Source organism: Vigna umbellata, chromosome 1 (assembly GCF_029865625.1).
Source record: "Vigna umbellata cultivar VRB3 chromosome 1, Vumbellata_1.0, whole genome shotgun sequence".
Taxonomy (NCBI): domain Eukaryota; kingdom Viridiplantae; phylum Streptophyta; class Magnoliopsida; order Fabales; family Fabaceae; genus Vigna; species Vigna umbellata.
Genome location: NC_142165.1, coordinates 40,913,247 through 40,939,282, shown reverse-complemented (window position 1 = coordinate 40,939,282; position 26,036 = coordinate 40,913,247). Strand labels below are relative to the sequence as shown.

The 26,036-nt window shown below is 32.7% G+C and overlaps 3 protein-coding genes across 3 annotated transcripts; all 3 read left to right on the top strand.

Annotated features, from left to right (window-relative positions):
* Nucleotides 1-4,494: 4,494 nt before the first annotated feature.
* On the top strand, nucleotides 4,495-7,924 carry LOC124837381 (transcription factor bHLH68-like). Its single transcript, XM_047312720.2, has 9 exons — nucleotides 4,495-5,038; nucleotides 5,252-5,540; nucleotides 5,919-5,993; nucleotides 6,204-6,269; nucleotides 6,542-6,607; nucleotides 6,780-6,836; nucleotides 7,047-7,091; nucleotides 7,328-7,372; nucleotides 7,488-7,924. The coding sequence occupies exons 1-9, from the start codon at nucleotides 4,791-4,793 to the stop codon at nucleotides 7,620-7,622; spliced, it is 1,026 nt and encodes a 341-aa protein (XP_047168676.1). The 5' UTR covers nucleotides 4,495-4,790; the 3' UTR covers nucleotides 7,623-7,924.
* A 5,995-nt stretch (nucleotides 7,925-13,919) lies between these two features.
* On the top strand, nucleotides 13,920-21,784 carry LOC124837380 (putative E3 ubiquitin-protein ligase LIN-1). The gene is made up of 15 exons (XM_047312719.2): nucleotides 13,920-15,034; nucleotides 16,215-16,445; nucleotides 16,565-16,647; nucleotides 16,735-17,892; nucleotides 17,983-18,127; nucleotides 18,267-18,527; nucleotides 18,624-18,930; nucleotides 19,274-19,398; nucleotides 19,480-19,596; nucleotides 20,023-20,154; nucleotides 20,231-20,353; nucleotides 20,630-20,740; nucleotides 20,822-20,968; nucleotides 21,160-21,405; nucleotides 21,614-21,784. Exons 1-15 carry the CDS (start codon nucleotides 14,231-14,233, stop codon nucleotides 21,629-21,631), a joined length of 4,008 nt encoding a protein of 1,335 aa, XP_047168675.2. The 5' UTR covers nucleotides 13,920-14,230; the 3' UTR covers nucleotides 21,632-21,784.
* Nucleotides 21,785-23,758: 1,974 nt separating this feature from the next.
* On the top strand, nucleotides 23,759-25,836 carry LOC124837371 (protein NRT1/ PTR FAMILY 1.2-like). The gene is made up of 4 exons (XM_047312709.1): nucleotides 23,759-23,831; nucleotides 23,957-24,174; nucleotides 24,297-24,835; nucleotides 24,957-25,836. Exons 1-4 carry the CDS (start codon nucleotides 23,759-23,761, stop codon nucleotides 25,834-25,836), a joined length of 1,710 nt encoding a protein of 569 aa, XP_047168665.1.
* Nucleotides 25,837-26,036: the final 200 nt, after the last annotated feature.

Genomic DNA, 26,036 nt, shown 5'->3' with positions numbered 1-26,036 from the left:
TATACCTCAAAAACTAAGGCTTATACTTATTAAAGTTTTAATTATTTTTTATTTTGAAATTTTAATTTTGACACGTTATATAAATAGATATGACTAAGATTTTGACATTTAACAAACTAAAATATTAATGTAGAAAACTTTTTTATACTGGCTAAACATATTTTTTATATTGAATCTTAAGTTACTATAGGAAAATATTATAAAAAGTGTAACTTTTTATGTTGATTCTAACCACAACCAATATAAAAAAGTGTCATCTTATAAATGACATGATTTTTAATGCTTGTATTATCACATTTTTTATTTCCAAAATAATCTATTAACTCATTTTTCATATTGTTTTTACAAAGTAGAAGAGTTTAAAATATTAACCTAGGTTAAAAAAAGTAATTTTTGAAAGACAATTATTCAATTAAAATTATATACTAAAATATTAGTATAATAAATTTCATTTTTGCTTTTGCTGGTTTGGATAATCATCTCATCAACAAACATATCCTTAAATATTAAATACTCATATCTATCACCAACAAATTTACATTAGTATATATTAAGGAATATTATCTAATATTCATTTATGATTTTATATGCCTGATGTTTCATTTTTATCCAGTTTATATATTAAATTAAAAAATATATATTATAGAACATTAAACTTAAACCAACCTATTTATTATTTGGAAAAGGTTATAACTGGTTAGTCAGTCCACTCAGTACAACATCATATATTGAAAACGACATAATTTGCTGCCCAAATACTTGTTAAATTTTACAAAATTTTCCAAATTCATATGATTGTTCTAACTCTTCACGCCTGATTTACCCCATTCCATTTGTTTCTTAATTTGTTCCTAGTTAGGTTAATTCGAATTCATGAAAAGGATTGAAGTAAAGAAGAAAAGGAAGACATTCTCGGTCCATTTTTCTTATATAAACAAACAAATGTTAATTATTAATATGCTAAATTCTATTAAAAGAGAATACAAATCCATTATCTATCCTTTATCTCCTCATTCATACCAGGTTACTGGAATGACATGATCGGTAGATGAAAAGGTTCTTGAGACACTTGTTTAATTTGTTTCCTTTAATCAAGATAATTTTTTAAATGATGTGGTCATAATCTTGCATTCGTATACCTAAATGCACAGTCTATTATGGGTGTTTATGATCACTCCATAAGATTTAGTATTATTTTAGAACTATAATATCATTTATCGGAATTATACTTTTTTAATAATGTTTATCAAGTATTTTAATTTAGTCTTAATATAAACGAGTGTTAAACATATGGTTTTTCGAGAGATTAAAAGATATATTAAAAGAAGATTTGGACGTAGGAAAAATTGTTTATTGGTTTGGTGTACTGTATAGGGAATAATAATGATGTCTCAAAATTTGTAATTGTTTGGGCTCTCATGACTGTTTACGAGGTCAAATTCATTTTCACTTATAATGTTATTTTTCTATAATATTATTTCTCGTTGTTTTTAGAAAAACGACTGTTTTTTTTTTCATAGAGTTTCTATTGTGTATTTTTATATTTATTTATTTATTTATTTGTTAGTAGGATGATTCTCAGCAATAACAACGATGCGGTTTTTCTAACACAAAGTTCATATATATGTAAATAATTTATAGATATATTACAATATTTCTTACATTATATAAATTTTAAAATTTCTGACAACTTACAAAAATGTATATATATTGTTTGAAATTTTAAATCATTATGTATATTAAATATCTTGAATTAGAATAGTTTAAATGTGAATTTTGTAAGTTGATAAAATTATTAATGAGTTTTATCAAAATCACTCCTCTATTTAACTTATTTTGAGTAGTTTCATTGTTGTGTGTATAAGTAATATAGATTGAAAATGGTATATTTCGTTGAGCTATTTTTAACTTAATTTGATAATTTCCTGGTGACATTTGCACGTTGTTTCATAATTTATTTATCAAATTTATTAATTTAAATTACATGCTAAGCTTATTATATTTTTGTTCACATTATCTATGTACACATAATTGTATTTGTATGTTATTTATAGGATAACGTTATCTTTTATGAAAAGAAACAAGACAAAAATTGTAGTGAATAATGCGAACTAAATGTAAGTGATTAGTGTGTTTTTATACACTCATTCACCTTTTAAGTTTGATTCTTTAATATAATAATTGCTTTTAAATATGTTGTTTTAATTAAAATGTGTTTATCGAATAAGCACCTTAGTGTCGTCCATGAGAAACGTTTGCGATTTTAGGGTCGCTTGCTATAGCTGTTATTAGTTATGTGAGATGGAATATATGATATCTAAAATACTGTTTTATTGATCAAGATTTACAGAATATGATATCTCAAATACGTTTTATTTGGAATCATTATGCTAAAGTGACTTCAGTCTGATAAAATGAATATTCTCGGTTTATACTTCAAACTCTTCTTACATGTTAACCTCTAAAAAGGTTTTATTTTCAAATTAATTATGCTATTTTTAAATTATCAGATTTTATTCTTTACACATTCTCTGTTAACTCAAATCCATTGTAATTGAACCTTGCATTTATAAGTTTTTAACTAACTTAACTTTAAGATTCTCTTAGTATAGATGAGTTTGGAAACTTATACAACTTCTTTTTAGATTTTTTAATTTTTATAATTACTTTGATATACATATTTCAATAAGTTCATATTAGGTATAACTGATATATATGAATATTATTTAAAAAATATGAAAAAAAAAACATTATGAAAAACCTTCTTGATTTTTTTCATGAAAATTATTTCATACTTTAAACTTTATATATCATGAAAAAAAGTATAAAGAGAATTTTATTATTGGTCAATCCTCTCACATTTCAATAAAGACCTTTGTTTTTCAAAATTTTTGTTTTGAAAGATTGAGTATTAAATCCATTCCTATCAAATATTCTTGTAATTTGAGGTGATTCATCATCTTCTCGGTATTAAAATATTCACTCTCATTATACATATTGGTCCATTTAAAAGTTATTTTCAATTCTTTTGCAAAATAAACATTCTTAAATGTCAAAAAGATAAAAAACTATTGTGGAATTACTATTAGTTAAATATAATGGTTGTAAATCCTATAAACTATTAATAACATGAGTGTTTAAAACCATTGAAAATCACTTTCTATAAAATCATTTATGTGGGTTAGAGTACTCTAAATAGTTATAAAAAATTTCCTTGCTGATAAAAAAAAAAAAATCACACAGGCAAATTTGGTTGTGCATAGCTTATAATGGTTATTTTGTTTTGTTAAAAAACGATGAAGCCTGTTTACAAAGTTAATTTAAACCAATAAATTTATATATTTTTTATCATGAAAGAAAGGAACTGTAATGTCTACCTTGCAAAGTGTTCCATTTTTATCCCAATATGCAACTTTTTGGATTCAATACAATTTTCATGTCTGCATGCACATTTTATGCTTCAATACAATTTTGGGCTTTCTATTAAAAGAATATAATTTTGATTTGTCTTAATTTTGGTTCATGTTTGATTATTTTTCTCACATTTTAATTAATTAAATAGTGTTTATTGCACTTCTAAATAAATATGTTCAAATTGATGATTATTTTATAATTACATATTTTCTAAACTAAGAACATAAAATATCTTTGTTTTTAAAGGTGATATTACGTTGACAGTAGTATTTGTCTTACATTCAACTTATAACTTCATATAATATTATTTTATTGTAATTCTTTAATTATATTTATTCTTATTACATTAAGTATAATGTTTTATTATAAAACGAATTGTCAAAGTAAGTGTACGTAGATTCAAAAGGGAGTGTCAAAGAATTATTTTATTAATATCAAAATCGCGGATTGAGGAAAACAGGAAATACAAACTGTATTTAAACCTATATTTCAATTAAACTCCAAATCTCTTGTTAAATTATTTTTCATAAAAACTGTGTTAAAAAGAGTTTGGATTAAATATCAGGACAAAAACTGAAATTGAAAAGAAAAAATAATCAAATTCTTAAATAAATTAATCAGCTACTACTAAATTCTATTCCCACCAATGACATCACAACAAAGTATACATATGCTTATAATGAAAACAAAAGACCATGCAGAATTGGAAACATAGTAAGATGAAGATTAATAATTAGCTGTAAGCCTATTTTCGAGAGAGAAAAATTAGCTGTAAATAAGGTTTAACTTTTCATACATAAATATATGGAAGAGACATACTAATTAAGTGTTTAAGAAGTGGTTAATGAAATGGAATAATGAATGAATGCAGACAGAGTCAAGGATAAGAAGGTGGAAGAGTTTGTGTTGGATAAGTCAAATTAAATTTCCCAAGTTTGAGACGTCTCATCTATTAAAAGGGTTTGCAATATCTAGAAGCCTCAGCAGCACGCCACGTGGAAGATGTGATACAAAAATCGTGCACTTGAGAGTGGCTATGGTTAGACGCATATATTGGTTTTCTTAATTATGGAATTGCTACCACCTTTTCTGTCCCACTTTAAGATAAAGCAAAAGCAAGCAGCTTAGGGGAAATAGAAAAGCAAAAGAAGAAAAAGAAAAACATGAAAGGAAGAAAGAAAAGAAAACAAAAGCAATAAAGAAAGAAAACAAAGACAAAAGGTTCTCAAAACTCCATGATTATTCAAATTCTCTCAAAAACAGTACCGAGCACTGCTAGTGTTCCCCCTACTTAATCAGAACCTCTCAAACAACCTTCGATCGGAACAACGTCTTCCTTTTTCTTCTGTAGAGATCATACCAAAATTCAGAAAGCCATGAACAGAGGTGTCTTGCAAAGCTCACCGGTGCAACAAATGATGGCTGCAAACCCTAACAATTGGTGGAACATCAACACCATGCGCCCTCCTCCGCCTTCTCCTCCTCCTCCTTCTCAGCCTTCTTCTCCGTTCTTCTCCACTCCTTCCAACTTTCTAACTCCGTATAATACCTCTTCATCTCTTCCTCTTCCTTCTTGGCATGATAACAATCAAGAACTACCTGAGTCATGGAGCCAGCTTCTCATGTAAGAATCACTCCTTCTTTCTCTCTCTCACAGACACACAAACACATCACTTGACTGTGTTTTTTACTTGTTAGTATCAATTTAAAGACAGATCATTTCATTTTTCAAAAACCTTTTAAGTCAAAATAAGGAATTGTTTCTTTGATTATTTGAAGGATCAAATCTAAGTAGCTGAGTTTTGTTTTTGATTGTATGTACGGTTTTGGGAAATAGGAGTGGGATGGTGTCTGAAGAAGAGAAAGGGGCTATGTGCCAGGTTCAGCAACAAATGCTGAGTCAGGCTTCAAGGGTTCCTATTGTTGATGTTAAGCAAGAAGGCTCGGTGAACAGCTACGTGTACGGTCATGGAAACGAAGAGTTTCACCCAGCAAAGCCAACTTGGCCTCAAATAGTGCCTTCTTCTTCCCCTAAATCATGTGTAACAAGTTTCAGCAGCAGCATGTTAGATTTCTCTAACAGTAACACAGATGCTAGGCCTCCTCCTCCAGACCCATCATCAGAGGTATATATTATATTACTGATACATGTTATTTAATTTCTTTTCTGGGTTTTGCTTTGAGTTATGTTATACATTTCGTGAAACTTTACTAAAACGGTATTGAAGAATATTTGCTAATATGATTTCTGATTGATAAAGGCATATGGGTCCTCTCCAACTTTTATTTTTTGAATGAATATTTATGTCAAACGGTTCTTCTATTCTTTCTTTATTATATAGATCAAGCATAACGGATTTCTTTGCTTCTCTTTATGTTCTATTCTTTCTATATAATAAAACCAATTCTAGTAAATTCATGGTCTTGTACGACTTCTATTTTCTTTTTCTCTGCATTATAATTTTAACCAAAAGTTTTTGTTTTTTATTTATTTTATTCTCAAGTGTAATAGCACTGCAGCTGGTGGGGCATTCAAGAAAGCTAGGGTTCAACCGCCCACAACGCAGACGACCTTCAAGGTATTTTTCATCCACTGAAAACTATTATACAGAAACTTCCAACCTCGAACACTTTTTCAGGCAAGCCAACACACATAACCGCACACAAACATCACATGTGTGTGGCTGGTCACTATTGTTTTTCTTGATTGTCTTGTTCCTGCACATGTTTTTTTTTTTTTTTTATCTTGAAAGGAAGAATAACCTTTTAAGCACATGTGTCCATTTCAGGTTAGGAAGGAGAAATTAGGTGACAGAATTACAGCCCTTCATCAACTCGTTTCCCCGTTTGGAAAGGTATATAAACTTTAATTTATTCAATTGGAGATTTAAATAAAACTAAAAAAAATAAAGTACCAAGAAAAGTTAATTCAATTACCTACCTCCAAAATAATAATGGAAAATAATCTTGAAGAAAACGATACTTTTTCTCGTATATATGTTTCATCTTCCCATCCCATCTTTATTATATATTTTTTACACAGTATTTTAGAGGAAGCAACATGCTATTTGTTTATCATCGCATAGGAGATGACTGTTGTGTGTGCTATTTTTTTTCACTTTTACAGACTGACACGGCGTCTGTCTTATTAGAAGCTATTGGGTATATCAGATTCCTTCAGAGTCAAATTGAGGTAATTAATGTTTATTCCCTCTGTCGATTTTTGCAAACACCTACGAGAGTCAGTGAATAGTGATGGCACGCTAGCTGTTAAAACTCCACTATTTCACCCTGTTCTAATCGTCCACACATTGATGTATACTTTTTGAAGTTCTAAAATTATTCTCTTTTCACCATTAATGCAGGCCCTTAGCTTACCATACTTGGGTAATGGATCAGGAAACATGAGGCAGCAACAATCTGTAAGAAATAAGACCAACCCATTTCTGGTTATCACACATAGCAAAGTCGTTTCTCATTTCCCAAAGCAAAATGAAAAAAAAAAATTACTATAATCACTCATTCTTTCTCTCTTCAGCATCTTTCTTCTTGCATGTGCGCCAGAATGTATACTAATTAATGGGTAATTATGTTGTACTAATTGAGTGATGATTGTAATTGTTTAATGTTAGGTTCAAGGAGAGAAGAATTGTATATTCCCTGAAGACCCCGGTCAGGTTTGCTTTTTCCTTGGATCCATTAAAGGTGTTTGGGGATTTTGCATTTCAAAAGAAGCTATGACAAGTTCAACTTGAATTCTAAATTATAAATGAAGAAAGTAGCTAGACAATTAAAGAGAAATGTCACCAGCTTTATCTGATATAATATATATTATATTACTCTCTGAGATGAATCAGTTTCTCTAATTTACTGGTCAAATTCTTATTTTGTTTTATTTAATTTCTGGTTACAGTTGCTGAACGAAAACTGCTTGAAGAGGAAAGCAACTAGTGAGAAGGTAATTGTCAGTGAATTAATTTTGAATTTGAACTTGATAAAGATGAATTTATAGTTCAATTATATATTCTGATGTTAACTTGTGTTCTTTTGTTGTTGTTGTTATAATTAATTAGGATTCTGAAGAAGAGGCGAAGAAGGATCTAAGGAGTAGAGGGTTGTGTCTGGTTCCAGTGTCATGCACACTGCAAGTTGGAAGTGACAACGGAGCTGATTATTGGGCACCAGCTTTTGGAAGTGGCTTTCGGTAGATGGAGCTAATTTACTTATTAGCAGAAATTAATATATATGTTGCAGCACACAGAGAAACGAATTCATGGAGATTGTATAACATCATTAGCAGTCAATCTGCTGCAAAACCTAAGGCTGATTGCTCATGATGCTATACAGCATTCCTGAATAAAAAGTGTGCTGTCAATCCAGTAGTATATATTTGCAACTCCTTGTTAAGATTCCTAAATTCATAAAAATCTACCTTTTGTTTATTTTAACGAGCTTAAGCTGTATAACGTTAGATGATTGTATATATGCAGTAACTGTATGATTACTTTCATTGCTACTTCTATAGCAGTAATTAAACAGACCATGAAAGCTATTACTAATGCAGGTACGAAAACTTTTAAAAATAAGTTCTAAAATCTCTTAGTATAAGAAATGGATCTTTTGAAAGTGTTTGCAGTGAGCATAAAACTTTTGGTTGGATGAATGGACGTAAAAAAGTGTGCCAACTTCAGACAGATATTCACCGACAGAGTCGAACACGCATGCAGAATTGTATCGCATGCGGGGGTAATATATATAGTTATACGCTCTTTCTTTCGGTTATATCAATCACAGGGTATGTAGCAGAATAAATAACCCTAGATTGGCTAGGGCATCACTTCTCATTACATAACATATACAAAGACAATTTTCTAAAGCATTTCTTTATAATTTTTAATTAATTGAGTCATAATGAAGTTGTGTTAGAGAAACTTTCAAAATGTAAAACTTTTACTATAAGGAAAAAAAAAACTTCGCCTACCTTCGATTTTATTTTAGTACTTGATCTTTTATATTTGAAAGTCAATAATCTATTTTAAGAACTTCTTTTGTGATAAGACTTTTGAACATCGTGTAAATTTAACCTTCAATATAAGAATATATGTTTTACTCAATAAGGAAACGTGTTTAATATTTTAATAAACAAATATGCAATTTTTAGTATCATATATGAACTTAATATATGACAATAGTGCTAATACTTATTTCTGAAAGACTTTTTAAATACAATTGATATAACTTTTTTTAACTATATTAAATGTTTTTTTAATGTCTAGATATTGTTCGTTGACGAGTGACCTATCTTATTTTCATTTCTCTTTCTTCTATGAAGTCAATGAATTATTAAGTAATTGCGATAAAAGAGAACCTCAAATGAATCCTTGCTTGTTTGGATAAGTGTATTATTAGAAAAAGAAGGAAATAAAAAAGGAAAGAGAGTATGATAATTTTAGATGCGTAGAGATAAGAAAATAGAGAAAAGAAAAGCATTTATACTTTTTTTTTCGTTTATCCAAATAAACAAAAATACTTTATTTATTTATTTCTATCTATTAAACAAATATTTATTTTCTTTTTATTTTATCTTCTCATCTCAATCCAAAATTTCAAAGGAAATTAAAATTGGTTGAAAGTTTCACATGCCAATCTAGAGTATATAAATGAGTGCAAAACTCATCTTAAAAAGTCGATTTTGTAGGATTGAACTATACTTGAAGTTCATTCTTAATATGTATGGTGATGATTGAAAAATTATATTTGTTAAGAAAATTGAAAACTTACTCAATTTTGATGATATTTATGTTTGAAAATTATGGGCAGAATTTTTCCAAACTGTGATAATCTATAATGATAACTTGTTGCCCTTTGTTTCCATCACTATATCATCTATGAACTTCATAAAAAATAAAATATATGTTTCTTAGTGGAACATATCAAGACTAAATTAAAATACTTGATAAACACATTTCTGTATACAAATTTTCAATAAGAAAGTGGCGAGTATGAATTATAAAATTTGTTGATAAATATTATTCTTCCAATTTTTTATTATGTTTTACAAAACTGTCGATACCTGTAGAGAAGGTAATGAAAATATTCAACAAGAAAACAAAATCACTTAAAAATTCAATTTCATAATAACATATTTACCTAATTCGCTGTTTGTAAAACTAAAAAAAAAAAAAAGAGGAAAAAAAAAGTTGAAATCAATGTCGAATTCCGGGATTTTGCAGTGCAGGTTTTATCTCCTCAGTGAAAAAACAATCACAAGGCCCAATCTGATAAAATTCCAAGCAAAAAGTTTGGCCCACATACAGTATCCTTGTTATTATTTTAATTGGTATAAGATAGTAATGCAATTCTTGAATGTCTAAGAGGCTATTAATTTCAGTCATTGAAAAGGTAAAAGAAAAATAGATATATCAAATATCTAATTTAAAAATAAACTAAATACATATAATTGAAGAAATTGGAAATAATTAAAATTGAAATCACATCACTTCCATTCCATTGAAAGAGGGGAGATGAAATTTATATATAAATATAACTTAGATAAGTTCATTGAGACCAAAATCTATAAATAAGAAAATAATGATTTGCAATCACTCAAACTTTATACAATCATATGGCAATTTTTTAATAAAAATGTTAAACAAGTAATATCTAAAGTTTGAAATAAAATAGTGAGATACGAATAAGATGACACGCTACATACGTATAACAAATAGAATAGTGTGAGACTCTCAATTTCATTCCTTAATTATTTCTTTTTGGATGTGATGAACCCTTTCTTTTTCTAAATCTTCATGTTTTTTTATCTTTTTTTTCATGTCATATTCAAACTCTTTTCATGAGTGTACAAAACATTTTATGACATCTAAAAAAAGTTTACTATAGGTATTTTGATATTATGGTTACAAGAATAACAAAACAGACACTCTTTTTACAATGTCGTGAAAACATGTCATAATAAGTCTGACTTACTATGATAAGTATTTAAGTATAAGTCATAATAAGTCAAATTTAACTCCATTACACAATACACATAAACATAGCTTATCTCACACCAAAATTAAGTAATCTTGTTTTGTACTTTTCATCTACAAACTCTTTACTCTCTAATTAACGCATGATTTGGGTTTAGGAAACTAAATACTTCTTCAAGATGGGATGACAAAGGTAATCGAGAAAGATGGCGAATCTTCAAACTATCTCAATCAACTTTGACCAATGCTAGATGTGGAAGAACACAAAACATGATATGCATCACCATCAAATTAACACATTAAAATAATAAATGTAAAGGTTTGAGATTTGTTGTAGAAAAAAGAAACCTATATGAGAAAAGTGAGGTACCAGCACGGGTAATGCAGAGACTAAACTCGAGGATGAGGGTGCAACCAAGATCAGTCTTGTCAGGGCACGACAACACAAATCGAGAAGTGACAATGGAAAACAAGGCACAACTATTTGAGACGAAGGAAAATATGCAAGACGAGGTGCGATTGTGTGATACGAAGGAGACGATATGAAACTATAGTGGATGACGATGCTATTGCATGAGAACAAACTATACAACGATAACTGTGTGATGAAACTTTAGAAAGAAAGACTAAGAAGACGTTGACTGTGGACTGATTGCGAAACTTGATAGTTCAAAAAATTAAAAATTTAAACATATTATTATGATGGGTATGAAATTAAGAATCATAAAAAGTCTTATTATAATAGATATTTCTAAGAATGACATAAATAATAAGTCATCATTAATTATTCTTTACTAATATCTTTTTTTTGAATTCATATGGATCTGAAAACACTCTCAGAAAAGATATATTTTTATTCAAGTCTTATTGGTAATCTATTTTTAATCTTCTATAATTGTTATTATGCATTATGAATTTTATTAATTTTTACTTTTTTATTATGATAATGATAAAACAGTCTTAGTTTGTAGCATTTATTTGTAATTAAATAACCTTTTTCCACTTATTTTCCTGCCCTTTTTTAACTATTGCAGTCCTTTGCGATCTGTCAACAAAACATTAGTGAAAGTCAACAAGTTAGATGTATAAAAACACGCCCTATGATTCAAAAATGGATTACGATCTTGGTCTTACGGGCTACGTTATGTTCTTGGGCCATCTCTTCTTGCACTCCCATTTTTTCTTCCTTCACCGCAGTAAATTTTAAACTTCTCCTTTAGTCTTTAGGAGATTATATTAAAAAATTTAAGAAAATAAAATTTCTCTAGAATGACGAATCGGAATGCAAGATTGATTATTTCGAAATATATTTTTGGATTTAATAATGTATTCTGGACTAATAATTCAAAAATACATCATATTTCAAAGTGTGTAAATTGGATGTACATTATGAATTGATTGATCCAGTTAATATGTTTATATTCCGGAATGGTGAGTCTGGTGAGTTCCTACAATCCGGTAATGCATTCTAAAAAATCTTCTGAAGAATGTTCTTGAAGAGTGTTTTAATCGTAAATTGTACATAGTGATTAAAGTAATCGATACTTTAATAAAGGACCAAAATTTTGAAAGAATCAAATTAGTTAAAGGCATAGCTAACATTTGATATAAAAATATTTTTCTGTGGCGTGAATCAGTAAGCAAGTGGAATTTACGCGAAGAAAAGCAAATATTGATTTAAATGATTTTGAATTATTGTTAAGAAATTAGAAAAGAAGCGTGATTGAGTTAAGAAGAAAAAATAATGGTTTAATACATATTTTGGTTCCTCTTTTCGGAGGGTTTGTTCAAAGTGATCATTCCTTTTTTCAAAAATTCACTTTAGTCCTACCTTTCGCAAAAACTGTTCAAGTTGGTCCTTTTTGGTAACGGCGTTAAGTTCACTAACGGTAGAACTGTCAAGTGTGCAATGTTTGATGACTTGGAACCTTTTATATGTGTTGGCAGTGTCACTTCATTATATGGGTTAAAAAAAAATTAATTTCTCAACCAGAAACCCTAGGGAGAGTTTGCTTCCCACTGCCTCTCACTGATTTGCCGCTGCAACAGGCCTCCACCCAACCAGCCACCGCGAGTTGTGGCACAAGGCGTCGCCGGCGCTGACGTTCGTTGCCGATCGAGGTGAGAGTTCCCCTCTTCCGCCGCTCGTCGCGCGATCGCTGCCACAATCTCTGCCGGCCACCGCACCAAGGTGCCTCTTCCTTCTCCTCTTCGCGCGAGGTTCTCCCTGCGCCTCGTCTTAAGACGTTGATGCCAGAAAGGGTCGCCACTCCAATGCCGGCGATAAAACTCCTCTTCCTCTGTTATGCGAAGTCAAAGGTGAAATAAATCGTCATGGTTGCACCGCTTCTACTCGGAATTCACACCCGCCATCGGCAATCACCTTCTTGTTTGTACTATATTGTGTTGGGCATGAGTCTTGGGGTGTGGAAAATTGATTTTCTGATTGGTGTAGTGAATGTTTTCTATTAAGCATTGGGTTGGGGAAAAAATGGGTTTATGTTTGGGTTGAACTTCTGGAGATGAAGGAGAGGGTGTTTAGAATTCTCAGGTTGTGATGGTAAGGCGTTTTGCTTCAGAAATTGATTTGTTGTTTGATTTTCTTTCGGCGGTGGTTGATTTGGGTGATGGTGGAAGATGAGGGATGTGAGTTGTTTCAAAAGATAAGCTTTAAACCTATCGGCATGGGATTTGTGATTTGGGTCTGTTCATTCTGGAAATGCATTTGATTCTGCTACCATTTTCTATAGTGTTTTCTGGGTGCAAGCAGAGGAGTATCGAAGCCTTGATGCTGGTGGAATATACACTATTTTTTTATTTTACCCTATTTACACGTCATTATTAATTATTTTTTAAAACAAATTATAATGCCACATCATCAAACATTACACATCTGGCAGTTCTGCCATTAGTGAACTTAACGCCGTTATCAAAAAGGATCAACTTGAACAGTTTTTGCGAAAGGTAGGACTAAAGTGAACTTTTGAAAAAAAAGAGGGATCACTTTGAACAAACCCTCCGAAAAGAGGGACCAAAATAGATATTAAACCAAAAATAATATATAAATGATGAATGTAATCTGCTTTATAGAACGATTAACTGTCAAACGGAGCCGGCTGGGCGGCAAACTGGTCCCACACCTTGTTCATGTTTTGCCGCCACATTTCGAAGTGGATAGAGTTACGAAAATGGCCCCACTCTTTTGGACTTCCTCCACTCCTCATTGCACCCAGCTGTGGGCGATGTTGCCATCTTCAACTTCACCCTCCGTCTCTAATTGCATCCTTTCTTTAATCTTAAACTGTAATTTGTCTCACATATATATAGAAAGAAAGAAAAAGTAAATTATTAATTTGTGATTACAACCGAAATTATACAAACGACAAATTAAGGTGTTGGATGCATGTATTACTGTAGACCAATTAAGGTATCTCTGTCCTTTCACAATATCTGAATATAGTTTTGACGCCAATAATAAAAGGATTATATATCTCACCACAATATCTTTGGACCGATTTCTTTACTATCATCACCAGTTAAACAACGAAGTTCAAAGAAATTACAGACAAAACATAGATTATGAGATGAATATAACATTAGCATATAAAATATCTACTTTACTCTAATGAATTATGACTCATTCTTTTGTTTACTAATTATAAAAGTAAGTGCCTGAGACCAAACCAAGGGACATATGGGTCATTTCAAAAGGTGCCGCCCGAGACTTCCCATTCCGGCAAATTGAATCAAAACCGTTAACTGCTATTTCCGTTAACGTCATATTCGTGTACCCTTAAACGCACCGAACTTTCACTAACATTCCCACGGCCATGACCACCGTAACGGTCACCACTCGATCTCAGATCCTCCGCCACACCTCCGCATTCACTTCCTCCGTCCTCTCGCAATCCGAACTACGGCGCCGCCTCATCGCCACTCTTCTCCGCGACACTCCGATCTCCGACCAAAAGCACCTCAAACTTGCCGCAGACACTCTAGAAAGCGCGATATCCTTCTCCAGCCCCGCCCTGCGCGCCTCCTCACTGTCTCTCGTTGAGAAGCTCCTCCTCCCTCTCCCCGACTTCGCCCTCTCCTCGCTACTCCTCTCGCTCGCCCACGCCCTCCGTAACCGTCCAACCGAATCCGCCACCAGCCTCCTCCGAATCTTTCACTCCAACAACAGCAGCAACAAAAGCGCTTCACTCGCTAGATCGGAAATCGCTCCTGCACTCTACGAACGCCTCTTCTCTCTACACCTCTTCCCTGTTTTCCGCTGGTTCGATCAGCAGAGGACGAAGATTCTCTCCTCCACTCCCTCAACCTCCATACATGAAAATGATTACTCGGTTTCTGAGGAGTACTCGGTGGTGCTGCCTTGCGCTAAGGTGCTATCGAAGATGAGCGAGGAGCAGGCCGCAAAGCTCCGGGAGGTGGAGAAAGAGTACGAAGAGGTTCTCGACGACAACTGTAGGGTTCTCGCAGAATATTTCAAAGAGGTTTTGGTGAACGAGGACAGTGACGCGGGGATTAGTCCACCGTCGTTGATAATGAAGAGCGGTGCTGAAGGTGGCGGCAGGGAGAACATAAGGGAGGATATAACGCGAACGAATCTGTTGGAGAACGGGCGGTATAATGTAATGTTGTATATCTACTTTTCACCAATTCGCTACTCTTTTCATCAATTGCATTTCTGTTTTGTTTATGCTTTCTTCTCTAAGGATTTTGATTTTAGCTGTTTAGTTATAAATAAAAGAATTATACAGACAGTTTAAAACAATTCTCAAATTAATTATATAAATTACATGTATCAAATTTTTTTATAATCATGATTAAACTTTTATTTAATTAACTGGATTACGATTTTTTCTCTCGAACTTACATATATATGATTCTTTTCATGAGCTAGCTTAGATATGATTTGTTGTTCTCTTAATATCATTTTGAAATTTTGTCCAAAGTTTTCATAACTTCATGTTTAATCTTAACTATAGAAAGATGCTTCCTCAATAATACATGCACCAATTTATATATATTATTTATCACTTTTTTTTTTCTTTCTCTCTATAAATGTCTACCAACATGTGACATGAGTGCGCTTGAATTAATTATTTTCCATTTTGTCATGTTTTTGTCTTAAAAAAGGAACGTTTTAATAATTATACTTCGAAGGTGCTTTTACGAAAATAATTCTATTTTTCTTATAACTGCTATTTTAGTTAGTATATAGGATACATATTCTTTTCTATAACTAAAAATTATTATAAGTGAATGTTTTAAATAGATAAATTATATCTAAAATTATTTACTTTTCTTTTTAATTGTTGAAAACGTATTTTGATAAATTGTTAAATTTTAATTTAGAATAAACAATATATAATTAAGAAAAATACATACAATAAAGTAAAGAGAAAAATGATACGAGATGATCTCCAGAAGAATTTTTTGACTGGTTAAAAAATAATGTAGAGGAAAAAAGGTATTATTAAGTAGTTAAGAGATGGGAGTTGCTTTCTGAAACTATTAGGAGAATATTAGATTCGAAAACGTTTGATAGACATTCATAACATCTACCTTTAGAGAATGAAAAACTGAAATAAGTGTAGGTTTGTAAGAGGTAATGCTCATCTAAAGAAAGAAATAAAAGAAATAAATGCGGGTTTGCAGTAAGTATGATGTGATAAAAGAAGAAAAGAAAAATAGAGTTGATTAAATATTAGTGGTTTTGTATCATCGTTATGGTGGACTTTAACATACTTGCACTTTCATTTCATAATCATTCTGTCACACTTTTTTTTCCCCTACGATGTGCTGCAGCCAATATGGTCCGAAAGGGAAGCATCTGTTGAACTATTGAGCCCCAGTTCCAGCAGAAGATCTTCCCAGGAACCATTTTATCCTCAAAGAGTCTTTTCGAGAATTCTCAAACCCAAAAATCCTTCGAAATCTTGGACAACGACAGTCTATTTAAACTCAACCGCTGACGCCGATTTTTCTTCAGACGAGAGTTTGGTTAGTTCTTCTTCAGATTCTGAGGCAGAAAATGAGGTACGTAATTGATGATACCGAGAGAGGGTGCCGAGAAAAATACCAAGGAGGACTGAATTTTCTATGACAGTTGTTTTAGTTCTTGAAACGCTAAGTGATGATAAAGCTGTGTCCTGTAGGAAAAGGACAAAATCGCATTGTTGGAGCCTCGACAAAGCCAAATTCAAGAACAAATGCAAACCATCTTCAAACAATCTAGTGGGTACGTTAATATTTAACAACCACCATTATTCTTCATTATCTCGTGGTGTGCTGAGTTTTCTTTAACTTGGATTATTCCTATTTGTAGTTCACCAGATTATCCTATGGCCGACTTCGATAACCCGCTGCATGAAATTGGGAAACATGCACCCCCCAAGGACTTTGTCTGTCCAATAACAAGTCACATATTTGATGATCCAGTGACTCTTGAGACTGGTCAAACGTATGAACGTAAAGCTATCGAGGAATGGTTCAACAGAGGGAACTTAACCTGTCCCATCACTCGCCAGAAGCTGCAAAACACTCAGCTTCCCAAAACAAATTATGTGCTCAAACGACTAATTGCAAGCTGGAAAGATCGCAACCCTCATTTGGTCCAACCGCCGTATGAGAGTCCATACGAAGATACTGAGGCAGTTGTGCAGTCAACAACGGCTTCAACTTCTCCTAATAGCGTTATAACCCAAGCCACAGTTGACGGGATGATGAGTGAGTTACGCTGTGCCATCAATAATCTGTACATGTCAGAGGTTCTCAAGGAATCGGAAATGGCGGTGCTTCAAGTTGAAAAGTTCTGGAGAGGAGTGAATCTTGGAGTGGATATCCACAGAATGTTAGTAAAACCTGCGGTAATCAATGGATTTATGGAGATTCTTTTCAATTCTGTGGAGCCCCAGGTGCTACAAGCAGCAGTTTTCCTTCTAGCCGAGATGGGGTCAAGGGACAACGCTGTAATCGAGACTCTCACCCGTGTGAAGACTGATGTAGAATGTATCATGGCTCTTTTCAAGAACGGATTGACAGAGGCTGTTGTGTTGTTGCATCTGCTAAACCCTCCCATCACTAGTCTTGCGGAGATGGCCATAGTGGAGTCTCTCATAACGGTTTTGAATACGAAAGAGGAAGAATCGGTTACGATGTGTTTGAAGCCAAAAACAGCTGCAGTGCTTTTACTTGCCAGGATAACTCGAAGCAGTGAAGAGATAATTGCATCATCGGTTGTCAATACCCTTTTCTCTGAAAATGCAATTGGAACTATTGTCAGCAGTTTTGGAGCTGACTTGGCAAAGGAGAGGATTGCTGCAGTAGAGATCTTATTGAGGTGCATGGAAGAAGATGGGACTTGCAGAAAGAATATTGCTGATAAAGCAGAGTTGTCACCACTTATGGAAACCTTAATCGGTGCAGATGATGGAGAGCGTTTTAAGATTATTCAGTTTTTTGATGAGTTGGTCAAATTAAACAGGTAAAAAATTTCATATTTATAATTACACTAATCTAATTATTTAATCTACCTTTTAGTTTGTCTGATAACTTCTTCTGGGGTTCCCTTCAGGAGGACATTCACTGAACAAATTCTCCATATTATAAAGGAAGAAGGACCATTTAGCACAATGCATACTCTTCTTATTTATTTGCAGGCAGCTCCTCACGATCATTGTCCAGTTATGGCTGGCCTCTTACTCCAACTTGATCTTCTGGTGTGAATCTTTGACGCTCCCTATATCTTAAATATAAGAACTAGTTGTGTTTCTTCTTACGTTATCATTTTTTTTCTGCCCACGATAAAATGCTGTTTTACAAGTAATAAGGGCTTAATTTTCCTCGTGCTATTTTTAGGATGAGCCAAGAAAAATGAGCGTATACCGTGAAGAGGCTATGGATACTCTTATTGCATGCCTGAGAAACACAGATTTCCCCGTTACCCAATTAGCAGCTGCAGATACAATCATGTCACTGCAAGGGAGCTTCGACTTCTTCGGAAACCCTCTATGCAGAGAAGTCCTCCTTAAACGTGCAGGTATTGACAAAAGTTCCAGAAATCTTGTACTGGTGGGCCATCAGATTAGCAACTCCAGTCCAGAAATTGATATAACTCCAGTAAAGTCTTTTGAAACATTTCTTCTATTTTGACTTTGTGCTTTCTCCTTGCCAAATATTTTTTCTGATGCCTTATTTTTTGTTTGGCATCAACAGGAAGACGAGAAGGCAGCTGATGATTCGGAAAGAAGAATTGCATATGTTCTAGTTAGCCATGAATTTGGCACTATTTTTGAGGCTTTAGCTGATGGCATGAAGAGCCGAAATACAGAACTACGATCAGCATGCTTTATATCAGCTACCTGGCTCACGTACATGTTGAGCATTCTACCGGATACAGGTATACAAGTACCAGCTCGTGCTTGTTTGCTGAAGCAGTTCATAGCTAAATTTAATTCGGCTCGGGATGTAGAAGACAGAATCCTTTCTATGGTTGCTCTCAATAGCTTTCTTCAGTTCCCTGGTAAGGTTCACAAAGCCATTAATTAGAACTTACAGCTTACAATCATCATTTCAAAATGTGGTAGCAGTAATCTTGTCTAAAAACGAAGGAGTAAGCGCTGATAAGCAGTTCCTCGAAGCATGATAAGCCACTGAAGTTACAGAATTCAGCGTTGATTTAGATCAGATATCATCTATATTAATATTGGATGCTTTCTTGGTCTATTATTGGGAATGAAAAAGTTCAAAATATTTTCCTTCTACATGATACGAGGCTTTCTATATATTTATGTTTTCGAATTCCTGCAAGTCATTGTTATGCAAAATAGAAAAAGGGTGATGATACGTTATATTGTGAATTTCAGAAGGCTTAGGTGATCTAACTTCCTACACTAAGGATATCTTAAGAGGATTGAGAGAGCTGAAGAGATCCTGTCCCTTGGCATCTAAAATGCTAAAATCTCTGGTTGAAGAAAATGAATCTAAAGCGGCAAGTTCTTGTATTCTTAACCCATTTTCTAGTACAGGCAATCAGGCATTGTGGATTATTTAAATTTCTCCATTGGAACAGGACATCTGGATACATAAAGAGCTCATAAAAGAAGACTGCAGCGAAAATGGAGAGGTGGTGTCTGTCACGTGCTTTAAGGATAAAATATTTTCTGGTCATACAGATGGGACGATTAAGGTGATCAGATTAAAATTTTACATGTTCTGTGAATTCTAATGAATAAGGATTTTAAGTGTGAACAGAGACATATTTCCTAAAGCTGTTGTAGTTTATTTAAATGTCCTTTTTTGTAGAAACCAATATTTGTTTCCCTAGATTGTCTAGAAAATAAATCATTATTGATCTGTCAATTTATGCAATTACAATAAATGAGAATTAGGTGCAACGTGCTTCTGAGATAGATCTAAATAAGTATAAATGTAGATATATGTATAGCAGAATGGAGTGGACTTTATGTGGTGTTCTCTGCTACATGCTTGAAAGGTTGAATAGATCTATAAATTCTTAGTCATGACTATCATTGCGAAATACGTTCCTGTATTGGTTGCAAACTACAACCTTACTGTAATATGAACTGACTGGAAAATACTCTGACTTCTGAAGGTCTGGACATTAAAGAATAATTTATTCCATCTGTTGCAAGAAATCCAAGAACATACTAAAGCAGTGACAAACTTGGTGATTTCAGAGTCTGGTGACAGGCTATATAGTGGTTCACTTGACCGAACTTCAAAGGTAAAATTTTAGGTAGTTACTCTAGCTTCAATGTCAAGCCGTCTGCTAAAAAGGGGTTTGTTTCATTAAATAACAGGTCTGGTCCATTGGAAAGGCAGCAATACATTGTGTACAGGTGTATGATATGAAGGACCAGATTCATAATTTAGTTGTAACCAATAGCTTAGCTTGTTTCGTTCCGCAGGGCGCCGGTGTCAAGGTACTCTTAAACTATGAATGCATGTTCTTATTTGAATGGTGCTGAGAGAGTCTGATCACTTCTTTTATACAATCTAGAGTGTAAAATAACACTAGTCTCCTTATTATCAGTGCCTCTGTCACACTCAACCGTAGTATAAAACATTGTGCTCTTTACTTTGCTCTGATCTGCAAGTTGTACCGTTTACTTTATTTTATTCCCATGTGACTGATTATGTGATTGAAAACAAACTCCCCAGCATTGTTTTCTACTGAAATTACTTGGCTTTCTCATCAGGTTCAGACACTGAATGGAGAGTCAAAAGTGTTAAATTCTAGCAAATATGTGAAGTGTTTGACTCATGTTGATGGGAAGTTATATTGTGGATGCCATGACAGCAGTGTTCAGGTATAGAGTTTTTTTAAGTGTGAGACAGTCTAATGGATGCTATATCAACATTCTTGCAATAATATTCACCTGATATATCAGGAGATACATTTGGCCACTGGAACAGTCAACACTATTCAAAGTGGTTATAAAAGATTACTTGCGAAAGCAAACCCTATTCATGCAATACAAATTCATGGTGAACTTATATATGCAGCCGGCTCTTCCATGGATGGATCTTCTATAAAGGTATCTTAGACTCGTTTTGATTTAGCAGTATGTAGAATGGTAAAAAATAGTTAAAGTTCTAGCTAGAAACCCCTGGTTTCATGATATTTTGAATTCCGAAGGGCAGAAAATGTATAAGCTACTTGGTGTTAATTTTAAAGATGACATACCATTATCATAGTTAGCTAACTGATGCACATATAAATGTCAAGATATGGAACAGTTCCAGTTACAGTATGGTTGGATCACTGCAAACTGGATCTGAAGTGCGGACTATGGCAGTGAGCTCAGGATTGATTTATCTGGGGTGCAAAGGAGGTACTGTGGAAATTTGGGATAAGAAGAAAAGCAGTAAAGTTGACACGTTGCAAATGGGTACCAATTGTAGGGTCAATTGCATGGCTCTAGACAGGAATGAAGAAGTTTTGGTAATTGGAACTTCAGATGGACAAATTCAGGTTACTTCTTACCTTATTCAATTATTAAACGATTGAAATTTTACTCTGGCTCACTTATTAGAGTTCAAAGTCCTGCATTTTTATTTTGTCATCAATTCACCGTCTGTGTAGGCATTTGTACATTGTCTTCCAAGTTCCAAATCAGATATAAAGGAAACTGTAATGATAGAGCTTTCCATTGACAGTTACTAAATCTCTGGTACTGCAGGCTTGGGAAATGAATTAACAGAAGATTTTGAGAGTACAGCTGGTGCGGGAAGACATAGATGAACTTCACAATATTTGATTCGTTGATACTTTCATTTTAGGTTCTTCGTGAACTGTATATCCAAGTGCCTTGTACATAAGATTAAGAATAATGATAAATGACATATATTTACATTTATTTTATACATGTTACAAAAATAAAATCATCATTAAAAAAAGTAATTTTTTTGTATTTTTAAAAAATAATAATAAAAATAAATAAATGAATGTAAAAAATTTGTGTATCCAAATATATTTTTTATAACATTAACTCGTAGATACGTGATTAGATTCCTACATGTGAAGTTTTCTTTTTATTTGTTTTCCTTTTCTTATGGAAGGATGTTTGTAGGGTGGAAAGATGACGAGAACTTCTCCTATGTGAATAACATTATGCTTTTGTGTGGGTCTCTGATGTTTAATTTTTTGAAAAATTATATGAATAAGTATAAAGAAAACTATATGAATAATCATGATCTTACAATTATATTTTAATGGTCTGATAAAAAAATTACCTTTTTATTAAAAAATAAGTATTAACAGAATATTAAAAGTTATATTAGTATATAATCGTATTGCTTATATATAATAACTAATTAATTCATTATCTTATCATCGATATATGATATAATGTTGTACCTCTAAAATTCTTGTTAACATTTTTTCTTTTCTAAAATTTTATTTTTATAATTTTATTTTATTTAAATTATATCTTCGTTATTCTGATTTTTACATCTCCTTTTATATTTTCTTTTTCATGTTTTCAAATTCTTTACGCTTAAATTTTAGAGTTATCTTTTATTATTTTCTTTCAAACAAGTATTGAAAGTACATTAGTTTTCCATTAAGTGAAAAAAGTCTATTGATTTAAATAGATGAAAATACAGAAACTAATAAGTATTATTTGTAGTTATTTTAACGTTTAATACGCTGTAATAGTAATCTTGTTTTTACAAGGTTTATATATTTATTTTAACTACATTTTTGTTTGCTATCTTCATAATGTATTTTAATTTCATCGGTACTAAAAATATTCGATGACACACTATGACTATTTTGATTTTTTAAGTTTTTTTTAAAAGGGTTATTTTTTAGAAATGGGAGATTGAACAATTTTATTGGATTCTTTAAAAAAATTAAACATATAAAAAATTATTGCAGTTTGAATATCAGAGCCACTGAGTCGTAAATTGGACCAAACAAAGATAATAATTATACATGAAGGAAATTTATATTCATTTATTTGTGATAGATGCACTATCACACTGATTAAGGGATTAATAGGGAATTTTTACCAAAATACATAAAAACACATTTTTAACATTTTTAAATTTATTCATATATTTTTAAGAAAAAAATTCTTATTTCAATTCCTTAATAAGACTCATATTTTTGGGGAAGGTTTTCTTTTTTTTTTTTCTCACTAGCACTGCGCTAACAAAAATATGGTTATTTTTTGCACCTAAATATTTAGAAAAAAAGTTTTAGAAAAATAACATGTTTTTATATAATAAAACTCAATAATAAAAATTTTATTTTTACGTTAAATTTTTTATATTAAAATAATTAATTATCGTTGTTTATAATAGATAATGAGTTCTAAGACGTTATCTTTTAGGCTCTTACAAAATCAATTTTGTCAAGATTATTTTTATCAAATTGACAATTAAAAAATAAAGTTAATCCATCACACTTGAAATGACATTTTGTTTTCACCCTTTGAAACCTTGATCCGCCGTGTGACAAGTTAATTACCCTTTCATTCGATCGAGTCACATATACGATACCACAACGTATTTTTCACTTCAAGATGGATGCCACAGAGAATCAAGACCAATTGAATCCCATTTCATATACTTCCTATGACCAACTAAATGGTTTAGTATTTTTGTGTGCTAATTATAATTTTGTTTTCCTTTATAAGAAAATTATTGGTTGTTTGCAACAACAAATACTCATCTCCTTCTATAACTGAGCTGCGACAACAAATTACTATAATACATAAGTCTGAGTTTATGTAAACTAAAGTTTTTCTGTTGTAGTAACGGACTTCAATTATATTTTGTGTGTAACCTTTCCATGTAGCAGAAGAAGAAGGGTGATACCAATGGAGCAGAATAAAGGCATTGAACCAGTTGAAAGGAAAAGGGGTGGTTTCAGAACCGTTCCCTTAATCATAGGTGATGACCGTTTTTATATCAAACAATATGTATCAAATGTTTTTTCTTTTTGCGCAATCTTGTGTTACTGCCAGTGAAATAAAGGAGTTCTAACCAAGGTGTGATTTACCATCTTCTTATTTTAGCAAATGAGACCTTTGAAAAGATTGCAATAGTGGGGCTTCGTGTAAACATGATATTGTACTTGCTACAGGAGTACCATTTTGAACCTGCAACTGCAGCCATTGTAATATTCCTGTGGAGTGCCTTCACAAATTTTTTGCCCATCTTTGGTGCTTTCCTTTCTGACTGTTGGCTCGGACGATTTTCTGTTGTTGCACTGGGAACAGTCATACACCTTGTTGTAAGCCATTACAACCACACTCTTAAACCATTGAAATTCAGCTCCTTATCAGTTATATTTGGTGCGTAGTGCATCAAAACTTGCCTGAATTTCCTTCGTCTTGGTTTTTATCTTCTTTGCAGGGCTTAGTTGTGTTGTGGCTCACTGCTATTATCAGGCATGCAAGGCCTCAGTGTGATATAGAACCTTGTGCAAACCCAACAGGATCTCAACTCCTGATTCTTTTTTCTTCACTGATTCTCATGGCTCTTGGAGCCGCTGGAATTAGGTCGTGTACCTTAGCCTTTACTGCCGATCAAATCAACAACCCTGAAAACTCACGAAACGAGAGTACCATGAAGAGTTTCTTCAATTGGTATTATGTTTCGGTTGGCCTTTCCGTAACGGTTTCAATGACATTTATAGTGTATATTCAAGTTAAGACAGGGTGGATTGTGGGTTTTGGAATTTCGACGGGGCTTATGTCATTTTCAGCTATCTTGTTTTTTCTGGGTTCTTCCATATATATCAGAGTGAAACCAAACAAGAGCCTGTTCACGGGCTTTGCCCAAGTGATTGCAGCAGCTTGGAAAAACAGACACTTACCTTTACCTCCAAAGAACTCCGACCTTTGGTATTTCCACAATGGCTCTAATTTTGTTCAACCTACAGACAAAGTAAGGTATGTATAGTAGTTAGTCATACAACAAATTTCATGTGAGAATCTTGCTTTTTTCTTTGTATTGTGTGTTTAATAATAAATAATAAATAATAAATTTCGTTGGTTTGTTGTCTCTACGGAGGTTCTTGAACAAGGCTTGCATGATAAAGAACAAAGAGAAAGATTTGGACTGTGATGGGATGGCCATAGAGCCATGGAGTGTGTGTACAGTGAGACAAGTAGAGGAATTGAAAGCCATAATCAAAGTCCTTCCGATTTGGTCTACCGGCATAATAATTGCTACTACCATAAGCCAACAATCATTTTCAGTGATTCAAGCAGAAACCATGAACAGAGTGGTGTTGAATATGGAAATCCCACCGACCAACTTCGCTGCATTTATATTCGTGACTTTGACCCTATGGGTGGTTTTGTATGATCGAATTTTACTTCCATTGCTCCCTAAGGAGCGAGTACTCACTGTAAAACAACGAATGGGAATTGGGTTAGTGATTTCATGCTTGGCTAGTATGGTGGCGACATTGGTAGAGAAGAAGAGAAGAAATGAAGCAATAAAGGAAGGGTTTTTGGACAACCAGAAAGGAGTGGTGAACATGACAGCCATGTGGTTGGTGCCACAATTCTGCCTATATGGTTTAGCGCAAGGTCTTAATTTCATCGGACAACTTGAGTTTTATTACTCTCAGTTTCCGAAAACGATGTCCAGTGTTGCTGTTTCGCTGTGTACCCTTGGCCTTGGAGTAGGGAACTTGGTCGGAAGCCTGATTGTGAAGGTTGTGAAAGATGGAACGAAGAATGGAGGAAAAGATAGTTGGCTAGCATCAAATATTAACAGAGGACACTATGATTACTACTATGGCCTACTTTTCATTCTAAATTTGGCTAATTTGCTATGCTTTTGCATGTGGAGCAGGGCTTATGGGAGTACTCAGGATATAAAATATTGGGATGAAGAGATTCATACAAAATTCATATCTAAGAAAAACACCAACACAAAATAGAGAAACCAACAAAACAAATAAAGGGATTCTGCAGTATATTTTATTTGTAATTGTAATTATAATAATGGAATAATATGTGGTCAAAGAGGTTTATTTAGATTATTTAAATATTTATTATCTTTAAAATGTGATTTTTTTGCTACCATTATTATTATTTTATTTTATTTTATTCCTTTAAAAGAAATAACATAATAATAATT

What these genes read in the sequence shown, in the direction of transcription:
- LOC124837381 (XM_047312720.2), top strand. Translation starts at nt 4,791, where the DNA reads ATGAACAGAGGTGTCTTGCAAAGCTCACCGGTGCAACAAATGATGGCT. An exon ending in CAACGCAGACGACCTTCAAG is followed by an intron (nt 5,994 to 6,203) that starts GTATTTTTCATC and finishes TGTCCATTTCAG; the next exon opens with GTTAGGAAGGAGAAATTAGG. An exon ending in TCCTTCAGAGTCAAATTGAG is followed by an intron (nt 6,608 to 6,779) that starts GTAATTAATGTT and finishes CCATTAATGCAG; the next exon opens with GCCCTTAGCTTACCATACTT.
- LOC124837371 (XM_047312709.1), top strand. Translation starts at nt 23,759, where the DNA reads ATGGAGCAGAATAAAGGCATTGAACCAGTTGAAAGGAAAAGGGGTGGT. An exon ending in GAACAGTCATACACCTTGTT is followed by an intron (nt 24,175 to 24,296) that starts GTAAGCCATTAC and finishes TCTTCTTTGCAG; the next exon opens with GGCTTAGTTGTGTTGTGGCT. An exon ending in CAACCTACAGACAAAGTAAG is followed by an intron (nt 24,836 to 24,956) that starts GTATGTATAGTA and finishes GTCTCTACGGAG; the next exon opens with GTTCTTGAACAAGGCTTGCA.
- LOC124837380 (XM_047312719.2), top strand. Translation starts at nt 14,231, where the DNA reads ATGACCACCGTAACGGTCACCACTCGATCTCAGATCCTCCGCCACACC. An exon ending in ATTCTGAGGCAGAAAATGAG is followed by an intron (nt 16,446 to 16,564) that starts GTACGTAATTGA and finishes TGTGTCCTGTAG; the next exon opens with GAAAAGGACAAAATCGCATT. An exon ending in TAGCTTTCTTCAGTTCCCTG is followed by an intron (nt 18,931 to 19,273) that starts GTAAGGTTCACA and finishes TGTGAATTTCAG; the next exon opens with AAGGCTTAGGTGATCTAACT.